Genomic DNA, 10,213 nt, shown 5'->3' with positions numbered 1-10,213 from the left:
CACCATCCCGGTGCAATTAAAAGCCCGCAGCGCGGTGTGTTATGGGAGGTTTATTCATCTGCTTACACATCAACCCATTCTTGAGCTGTTCAATAAAACAGACAGGGTGTTTTTGGACAGACAATCATCTTTTTATTTGTCAGATTGCATGAAAAACAAAAACGAGACTAGTTCTTGTAAGCACGGCTGGATCTGCGACCGCGGGCTCTCTCGAACTTCCTGCCCTTGGAGCGGACGTAGGGCCTGGAGAGGAGGAGAGAGTAGAAATTAGGACAAATCAAAATCTCAAATAACCTTTGTTCCAGTGAACTAGTACAGTGAAACAGTTTATTCATGCATTTTTCTCTGGAATTAAGACTGAAATATTTGTGGAAAATTTGTCAATTGTGCAGCATGGAAAGATGAAATACTAATAATTTTCCTTGGAAACAACTGGCGACTAGCTTCTGCTGTAGTACTAATACAGTTTCCATTAATAAACAAAGGTATATTTGGAATATGAAGTATTAAAATAGACTGTTAAAATCACTTTAAGAGGGGGAGGTTTCAAGTATTCATAGATCTCAGCTATTGATTGTGGCCCCCATTCCCCTAAAACACTGTATCTTAGTGTGGTTGTGGATTTGATTCTCTTTATATTAACCTGATATCATGACATTCCTTCCACTTTGTACCAGTAAAGAAAACATTTCAAATCATTACACTTTAGAAAATATCTGTTTAATTTAATTTCCACTTTCCATTACTCCCATTCCTACTTTGTGTTGGTCTGCTGACCCTCAACTGCTGTACTTCACTTATATAGAGCCACGTTCACCAGCAAACTATGAATGAATTACTAAAATGTAGAAAATTATTATAGGTTTTCAAAGCAGATGAAAACCTTCAATAACACAGACAGGCTTGTCACAATAAACAATAAATCAACTCATCGCATGATACATTAAAAGATAGTCAATTTTCATTTGCTTGATTTAGCGTTACTCTTTTTTCTCTTCTTACCAAAAACTGGATGATCAAAGTCAGCAGTCTGATGTTTTGGTCTCAACTATCCTTTTTTTTTAAGATAATTTTGTTTACAGAGACTTCATAATTTATTTTATTTGTCGTAGCTGTTGTTTTCTTTATGTTCGATATTCCAAAAATCTTATAGTTCCAGAGTTTAAAAGTTCATTAGAATTTAAAGTTTATTGATCTTTGAGAATGTGTTCTTGCATTTTCATGCCGTTATTACCGATATATTACTTAAAAATGTTCTCAAAACAATGTTATCGTTTATCGCAATAAGTTTTGGGACAATTTATCATCCAGAAAATTGTTATTGTGACAGGCGTAGAGGTAGCTTCATTTTACATCTGAATCGTTTGTGGTACAAAACAATTAAAACTGGAGAGATTTTAAAATACCAAAAACCGTCTGAACTTCTTCTCTGTTTCATAAGCCCAACACAATTTCATGTTAATCAAATGTTCAAAATAACTAAAGTTTTATAGATAAAATAAACATCACACTTTAGAGAAATGTTTGAAATAAAGATGTTTGAAAGCAGCAAAGACTCAAACTTCAAAAGTTTCAACATTGGACTGAAGACAATTTAGGTAAATTTAGAAAAAAATGTCGACTGTACAAGCCCTCAATTCAAGGTGCATTAAATTTAGCATTTTTAAACAAATGCTTCTCTACAATAACGGCACATCATTAAAAGTATCAAAGTAAACTGTGTTGTTTCTGCTTTTAAGTGGAAACAATGTGGGGAAGTAAGAAACTAAGCACACCAGGGTGTAATACATTGACTTTTATCAGATGGAAATAGCTCAAATCTAAGCTGTTTTGATGACCCAGTAGGTTTTGAATTTTGTAGTTTTACCAATTTGTAGTCAAAATATTTGACTTAAACAAAAGGAACCAATGTTGGTTAATAAACTAACAGGGCTCCTGTGTTTAACCATGTGCTGCTGTATTGGTTTCATGTTGGGTGCAGACGTACTTGGTGTGGCTGTGAGGGGTTCCAGGAGCTTTTCCAAAGTGCCTGTACACCTCTCTGCCTTTACGTGGCCCTGAAAAAAAAAACAAGATGTATGTAACATCAGATACAAACAGTAAAATCTCTGACATCATCATCAGTTTTAGATCTCTACATTAATACAGATAATAATCCACATTTATAGCATACATGTGGAAACTCTACAACAGTAGAAAAGAAATGTCGGGTATAACAAAGAGCCACTTTGATTCATTTTGACTGGGAAATAAAACTCTTAAAGGCTTGGTTAAAAGAACCATTTGCAATCATTCATGTTGTCAGACTCCTAAAAGTGACTTGAGATTGTTTCAAAATGAAAAAAATAAATAAGATTTCTATACATTTTTCATTTAAACAGGAAGACTTTCCATATTTTCTGCACTTTAGAACATTCTGGATATTTAAATACTAAGTATTAGCACTGAACTTGTAACAGCAGACGCGTCTCATCTACAAATTGCACAAAACAAATTTAACATTGTTAAACAGTAGATCTAGAGTCTAGATCTACCGTTTATAAATCTATAACTCCTTAAAATATCAGATAAGGAATGGATTTTCTTGAACTAAATGCATTTTGTAAGAAATGTCATTTTTTGACATTTATTTTACTAGGGAAAATCCCCCCAAATAGATTTATAGATTTTAATTACAGCATTTTGGACTCAGTTTGAGAAAAACACACCAAATTTGAAGACAACATGTAAAGGGATAAAATGCTAAAATTAAAATCTGACTCAGCAAAGTTAAGCATACAAGACTAATAAGAATAAAAGTAAAAACTAAACTTTATTGGGCATTATTAAGATTTGTCCAAATGAAGTGAAAGACGAGTTTAATCTAAATTTGTCCATAATTTTTCTTTCAAAATGATGAGCAAATGAAATCCTCAATCAAACAGAAAGTCTGACATAATGAGCAATTTGTCAAAAATAATTTAAAAACAGTATGTGGTTAAATAGTGTCAAGATTTCAAACACGACCAAAACAATTTTTTATCCATTTTTTGATGGTGTCATTTGCTTATTGCTCAGCGAAGATTGCCAATCCAGAGACTTTGTTCTGACTCAAAGTGCTTATATTACAGTGTTTATTAATGATTCTACCTTCTCAGATTAAACTGGCAGACTGTAGGAGGAAACAAGAGACGTTCAGGTACCTGACAGCAGCACTGTGCCATGTCCTTTGGGAGAACTCAAAGCCAGCTGGTCAAATGTCATCACCTGACCCCCGGCCTTCAGGATCCTGCGGCGGGCGCGGTCGGTAACCCTGAGAGCGCAGATCTACAGAACAAAACGCAGAACTTCAGAGGGTCACAATGCTGAAGGAACATTATCTAAATATTTATAAGATCAAATACTATGAAGGAAAGCTTAGATTTTGTAAGATCACTTACCTTGAGCTTGGGGATATCCTGAATCCTGATGTCATCAGTGACCGTTCCCACGACAACAGCGACTTTGTTATCACGGCCAGCCATCTTCATCTTACGGATCTAATTAAAGACAAAACAGGCAGACCGGAAAACTGATGAGGACATATTTAAAAACCGAGGAAGAGAGGGAGAAACATGTAGAAAATATACCTATAGATATAAATGGGAGAAAAGGATTTCAGCCCTATTATGGCTGATCATTTTTCTTCCGTAAATTATAAATTAGGATGTTAACATCTCTTTCAATTTGTTTTTTTAATCTCAGTCAATGTTAAGCATCAAAACCATAAATTTTATGTTCAAAACATTTCAAATTTTGGCATGAAAAGCCCCCAAAGCCCCACATAACATTACAGCAAATCAAATTAAATAGTTTTTGATATTTTATTGTTGCCTGTGTCTTCTACCATAGCTTTTATTCCTAATCGTTTGACATGCTTTAGTTGTTCAGCCTTGTTTCAGATGAACATTAACATCAGAACAATAGAGTGTAGGACTTTTAAGCAAGCATCTAATAAAAATGATGCAATTTATTAAAAACTGATTGGGTAAACCACTAAGACATTTTTACAATTGAAGTTGTTTTTTCTTTACATAATAAAAAAAATCTTTGTTTTTAAACTTGCATCAGCTTGAAAATAATGCTTCATCAAACCAAAATAATGCAACACATCAGTTGGTCCAGGTAAGATATTGACTATTCATAATCAACAGAACTCTACACTAAAAATGTTAATGATCCCCATAATGAATTGAGCTTTTTCCTCTTGTTAAATGATAACTACTTGTTAAAAAAAACACTAACAAAAAGAAGGCAAGCTGGGACATGTGGGTGTTCTTTACAACAATGATCACATGCCGAAAGGTCTTTAAAAATATTCAAGTTTGTGATTAAATGTGCTCCACTGCAGTATAGCATCCCATAAAATAGGATCTCTGAACAAATTAATCAAATTTCCTACAGAAAAAAAAGCCATTTCTGAACATACCAGTGCCCACCTGCAAAATTACGCCTTACAACGCAGAAAAATATTTTTAAACTATCTTGGACTAACCAGGCGAGAGATGGACATGGGAGGCCTGTTGGTCCGGCTCATGAACAGCCTCCTCAGGACCACCTTGTTGAAGGGAGCATTTGTGCGGCGGGCAAGAAACCTGTACAACTGTAAGAAACCAATATGACAAGTTATGAGACACTTAAGAATCTGACTATCACAAGTTACATACTCAACGTTTTATGCAACAATAAGTAGTATCAGAGATATGGTTTTAAAGACAGGAGAAAATTATTTACCTTAACCAAGAGCCTCAGATAGATATCCTCGCTCTTTGGCTCTTTCCTGCGCACCTTACGGTCCTTGTTGTGCCTGATGTCGACTCCCTTGAAAATGTGAACAAAATCACATTGAGATGCATCACCTGAACTCTTCGTTTCAAACTAATCACATGTAGGGTCCACTATTATCCTTAAACTACACATCGCTAAAGCCGCATTAAAGCAAATCATACAAAGTTAAATCATAATACAGATTAGAGCCCTTTAGCTAGCTGAAGCTAGCTCACACGTTGACACTACAGCGAACGGCTATCACCTAGCAAACACTCTCAGCAGCATTTTATTTGGCTCAGTTTGAATCGCTAAAAACGTAACCAAAATACAATCTGAGTTTGAAAATAATATCTGGCTTTTAGAAAACCATGCAAGGCTAATTTCAAGTCAGCATCATGACTGAAAGTGGCACCAATGTCGGCTTCAAACAAGCTATGCTAATACGAATAATATGGACAAATAATCTAAAATTACAGCAACAGTGCCACACCAAGTACCTACGGGACATGTTTATGTACTAATCAGCAAGATACAATGGTTTGACAAAGAGGATGACAGTGGATAAAACAGCTATCATATTTTACAATATCTGGTAGCTGTACCTACCATCTTGGACTCAGAGCGAAAAGGGAAAAGGAAGGGACAACGTCTCGCGATAACGCAATGTTCTGAAATCTCGGCCTTCTGATTGGCTGCGAAGCTTGTGTTTTCCGCTTGTTAATTTGAGGACGGAGCCTCTAGTGGTGTGTAGTGGAATTAGCAGTTGAACTAAATCAGTTATTAACAACCCGTTTGTTTTTATATTACCGTATTACAAGAGCTAATTGTACATGTGAAGAGGATGGAGGATAAAGAAAAAGAACGTTTAAAAATAATAGATTTAAAAAAAAATATATAGCATTGAGTTACAGATAGTTTTTACATTCCACAAGTACATTGGAGCATGTTTATCAGCAAAATATAATTGTTTTATTATTGTTAATGATACACAATGGTACATTTAGGTAATTATATATTTACCATTAATTGTATCAATTATCTGGAATGGACTGGCGACCTGCCGTGGGTCTACCCGACCATTCACCCAGTGTCTGGGCCTCATTGTTACTGCTATTTGTGCAGTTTTCTCATTACAAATAACAATCCTGTTGTTATTTGCACATTTTTTATCACTTCTTGTAAATAGTCAGCTGCGGTTTCTGTGCTGTGCACATTTTGAAAAATGTATCCTCCTACTCACTTGCACATTTATTTGCATCTGAGTGTGCTATTTTAATAATGTTTTGTTCAATTAACAAAAATAAAGAACTGAAAACATCAGTCTGTTTGTATTCATCTATATATTGTGTTTCACTTTGTGATGGAGTTACTAAAATAAATCGACTTTTCAGTAATATTGACCTTTATTATATATTGTGCATGTCTTTGCCATGCTTCAAAATAAATACATTCCATGTGCTTAAGATGAATTAAACAGAAAAAATGTCAGCAGTATAAACCTCAATAACCAAGCTTATAAGACAAATGAAAACAGATGTGACATAATAAAGATGGAGGAGATTGTTGGTTACAAAGGGACAAAAAACCTACACACACATGCACAGGAGGCTGCATGAAATCATGTTTAGTAGATTTAAAAACCACAAGAGCAGCAAAGATCAGGCATTTATGCATTCATTTATTTAATATTTGTAAACAGATCACAGTGAGCAACTTGGAAAGAGACGATCATCTGATTCACAGACGTATGAACGTTATTCTTTCAGAGTTTTCACATATAACCTCCCCTTCAAATGAGCTTCAGTTAATGCCATTATTTTACAATATGTCTCCTAAACATGAATGTCTGAGGTTTAGTCAGGTTTGTGACCACGCTGCTGTCTAAGATGACATAGAAAGATGGTGAAAGTCAGAGCAATTCCTCCCACAAACGCAGTACGAGCCACAGGAGGCACAAAGGCAAAGTTGACAGCCTGACAAGAAGCAAACAGATTAAAAATCAAAACCCAGTGTTCTATAAACGAATAAAGGAAATCCATGAAGGAAAACAAAGTGTCTCACCTGCATCGTTGACCAATACACCACTCCGGCCTGCAGCGACAGACAGATATTTAAGAGCTACAGCGCATGATAGTCCAGTAAAGCTAAACATTAATTTAAGACCTTGTAAGACGTCCAGAATTTATGTCGCCAGTCTTCAAGTAGGTCGTCTTTGTTTTCTAAAAAGCTTAAACCTGAAAGACAGATCTGATAATTAAATTACTCGTGTAATCACTGTTTGTCCAGTCCTTCAAAATCAGCAACTTATAACATATAACAATATTCAAATATTTCATAACAAAGGGAATTAAGATTTCAGTTTTAGTTGTTAGTGTGTTTGTAAAATGCAAAATATAATCATGAAGTAATTACAACATGTTTAAGATAGCAATACATAAAAAAGTATAATATATTTAGATTTATAGATCTGATGGCAATAAACTCTGAAAAATGCTGCAGTGCCTTCTACTATTTTTAAATAGAAATGTGTTACTGAGACTTGACACCCCATAAATGTCCCTCCTTCATCCACTCTAGAAACAAAAAAGTATTTTTAAGTTGTCCTTTGATGGACAGATAAATGTAAGGTTTCAAACTAAACTACCTTGGCTCTTTCTATAGGTGAACTTTAGATGATTAACTCTTTAACGTCCGGCCATTTCTTGACTTAAAAGAATCAACACTCGTTTCACCTCATATAAATTACTGTACATGTTTTCTTATCTTCCCCATTTTGAAGAGTGGACATTTAGATAAGTAAAGCAGCAATTGTGTAAGAAAACCATTCTGTTAAATTTAATTAACAGAATTTATTAGGTGTTCCAATAAGTGTGGCACCGTCGTCGACTTAGTGAAAAACAAAATCATAATGTGGGATTTTCACTCTGAATAATTGACTGAAATTAACGGTTGGATCCTGTAAGTTATTCAGTGTGAAATTTTGCTGCAACATTAAAAAATCTAGTAATTTTAGAGCTTTTTAATTGTATCTAACAGGGCAGTGAAGGAGCTGTAGATGATAAAATCAACATATGACCTTTTCAGCTTGGTTTAGGGGTAAATATTGTATATTATGTTGCTAAATGAACTGTCTGGACTTTATGTTGTTTAGTAGAAAACAATCTGACATCATCATCTGCATAGATTTAATAACTCTGCATTCACTGAACTCCAGAGGTGGAAATTTATTTTTTTTCAATTTTATTGTTCTATTAAATTAGAAAAGTCTGATAAGCAGTGACAGAGTTTGCTTAATTTAACTAACAAAGAAACAAAACACTCTTTGACCAGAGTTTGTTTCTCTGTCTCAGCCAAGACATCCATGCCTACATTTGGCCTTTTTCTTTGCAGAGATATTCTACATTTCCAATCATTAGTGAGTCAGTAGCACCATTGTTCCACCAATACAAACATAGACCAACAAAATGTAGGAAAAACGAACGTGAACACTCAGTTATTTGTAATAAATATTTGTTCTTGTGGTATTTTATCTAAAGTACACAAAATTGGATATTTACACTAACTCAAGTACATTTACTTGAGTTACTTTTTTGAAAAAATGTACTTTTAGGAATATTTTTACTTTGCTGTACTTTTTATTTTTACTTGAGTGATTTTATTATTAAGTATCGCTACTTAATAATACTTAACAACAACATGCTCACCGATATAAAAAGCGCTGATGGTAACCGGAGCAGCAACCAGCTGATCCAGCACCACCTTCCTCGTCACTGCCCTCAGCCCGCCGCCGGGCAGCATCCTCTCCAGCCCTCGCAGCCAGTGGTAGTTGAAGTTGGCGTGGAAACACAGGCCCACAGTCGCCACTCGAGCCGTCTGATTCCAGTCGATCTCGGCGGACCGCTCGAATGCCGGGGCGGGATTTCTACCCAGGACTCTCTGCTGGATGAGGTCCGCCGAGGCAAACAGCGCCGTGTATCCCAGAACGTTGCTGATGTAGGGGTGAGCCTGAAACAAGGCCCAGGCCCGGTTCATGGTGAAGCGTCTGACCAGAAGGAACACGTTGGTCTTAAAAACATTTAAGGACAGTGGCTTGGGAAAATATTAATTCATATGGGTCATTTTAAACCCCTAAACCTCCAATGATATATGATTCTCATAGTAAATATAAAAAAATTTAAATGTGTGGCGGTATGTATTTTATTTAAGAAATACGTGCCACACATGCCACACATGCCAAACATGCCACACACTTATGGTGTGTGTCATATAATTACCTAAGTCTTATTTTAAAAAATAGGACTTAGGCAATTATGCTATTTGGCTAACGATAAGTGAACTGCAGTCCAATCCATTTACTTCAGAAATTAATTTAAAAAATGGGCCCAAATAATCCAATCCAGGTCCAAACATCATGAAAAAACAACACGTAGTTTTGGTATAGTTTCTAGCGCAAATGTCTTAGTACACTTGAAATAATTAATTCAGTCATTTCTAATAATATTTTTAACTTATAAACAATACTTTTTTGTCCATATTAAGTTAATTCAATAATAATTGAATTAACAAAAGTTCATATTTCTTGCTGAAAAGTTACTTGAGCAAGTTAACAGAGAATATGAGCTGCATTACTGAGAATACTCAAACAATTAGAAATATCGTCAGTTCACAAAGCTCCACCCCAAAGGTTCAGGGTAATATAACATCACTGTCTCACTTCCTGTTTTCAAAGACAGGATTTCTACCAGAGTAATCTATCTTTACCTTAGCAGAAGCTGTGCAAAAAGAAAACAAGAGAGCAGCGTCTGAAAACAACCCTAGTTTTATGAAAAAATATAAATCACAACAATCAAACACACCTCTGAATTTGGCTCCTCTTTAAACCCCCAAAGCCACTGAAACAAACACAGTTCCCACTGGCTCTGCAGAACGTGGAAGAACCAAGAACAGAGCATAAGTGACAGAAATGTTTCTGCCGGGTCAAAGGTTAGCCGTGGTTGTCAGGAATGTGTGATAAAGCTTTTTATCATGTGGGAAAGAAGCACATGGGTACAGCCTCACACTGTCGAGCTTTTGAGGTTAGACATGACTTACCATAGATTTTAATTTTCTAAAGCGTTGAAGTAGAGGCTCAGTTCACTCTGCAGCGTTCTGGTCAGAAGCACATGTGTTGTTCCTATAAATAGACGCGGCTCCACAGCAGCGGCTCCCTCTTCTGAGATGAAACACACAAAGATTCACAAAACCGTCAGTTTATTAAAGAAAGAAATAAAAATGTATTTTTTTTTTGGTATGAAACTGGTGAAGACACTTTGCGAAGCAGGAGGATCTTGTTTATAATATTTTAACCTCATCAGGTCTTTTTTGTTTTTATGTTTTGTGCAAAGTTGTCAGAAAACCAGAGTTACGTTGTACAACTTCATGGTGT

At 35.5% G+C, this 10,213-nt stretch overlaps 2 protein-coding genes across 3 annotated transcripts; both read right to left on the bottom strand.

Moving 5' to 3' along the window:
- Nucleotides 1-107: 107 nt before the first annotated feature.
- On the bottom strand, nucleotides 108-5,471 carry rpl18 (ribosomal protein L18). The gene is made up of 7 exons (XM_005798815.2): nucleotides 5,395-5,471; nucleotides 4,753-4,839; nucleotides 4,514-4,621; nucleotides 3,420-3,518; nucleotides 3,183-3,306; nucleotides 1,988-2,057; nucleotides 108-243 (listed from the first exon to the last, which is right to left on the bottom strand). Exons 1-7 carry the CDS (start codon nucleotides 5,395-5,397, stop codon nucleotides 168-170), a joined length of 567 nt encoding a protein of 188 aa, XP_005798872.1. The 5' UTR covers nucleotides 5,398-5,471; the 3' UTR covers nucleotides 108-167.
- A 781-nt stretch (nucleotides 5,472-6,252) lies between these two features.
- Nucleotides 6,253-9,919, bottom strand: LOC102223454 (mpv17-like protein). 2 transcript variants are annotated; one of them, XM_023330808.1, is made up of 6 exons: nucleotides 9,880-9,919; nucleotides 9,645-9,707; nucleotides 8,493-8,793; nucleotides 6,952-7,022; nucleotides 6,850-6,879; nucleotides 6,253-6,761 (listed from the first exon to the last, which is right to left on the bottom strand). In XM_023330808.1, the coding sequence occupies exons 1-6, from the start codon at nucleotides 9,880-9,882 to the stop codon at nucleotides 6,642-6,644; spliced, it is 588 nt and encodes a 195-aa protein (XP_023186576.1). In that variant the 5' UTR covers nucleotides 9,883-9,919; the 3' UTR covers nucleotides 6,253-6,641. The 2 variants fall into 2 exon arrangements, with proteins under 2 accessions (XP_023186576.1, XP_005798937.1); XM_005798880.2 differs by lacking the exon at nucleotides 9,880-9,919 and having other exon boundaries at nucleotides 6,255-6,761; nucleotides 8,493-8,830; nucleotides 9,645-9,724.
- Nucleotides 9,920-10,213: the final 294 nt, after the last annotated feature.

The sequence above is a fragment of the Xiphophorus maculatus genome, chromosome 3, assembly GCF_002775205.1.
Source record: "Xiphophorus maculatus strain JP 163 A chromosome 3, X_maculatus-5.0-male, whole genome shotgun sequence".
In the NCBI taxonomy this organism is placed as follows: Eukaryota; Metazoa; Chordata; class Actinopteri; order Cyprinodontiformes; family Poeciliidae; genus Xiphophorus; species Xiphophorus maculatus.
This window is presented reverse-complemented; position numbering and strand designations above follow the sequence as displayed.

Coding starts and splice junctions, on each gene's coding strand:
- rpl18 (XM_005798815.2), bottom strand. Junction 2,058..3,182: donor TGGCACAGTGCTGCTGTCAG/GTACCTGAACGT, acceptor TTTTTTTTTCAG/GGCCACGTAAAGGCAGAGAG. Junction 244..1,987: donor ACCCCTCACAGCCACACCAA/GTACGTCTGCAC, acceptor CCTCCTCTCCAG/GCCCTACGTCCGCTCCAAGG.
- LOC102223454 (XM_023330808.1), bottom strand. Junction 8,794..9,644: donor AAGAGGAGCCAAATTCAGAG/GTGTGTTTGATT, acceptor GCCTTGTTTCAG/GCTCACCCCTACATCAGCAA. Junction 7,023..8,492: donor CATCAGCGCTTTTTATATCG/GTGAGCATGTTG, acceptor TCTGTCTTTCAG/GTTTAAGCTTTTTAGAAAAC.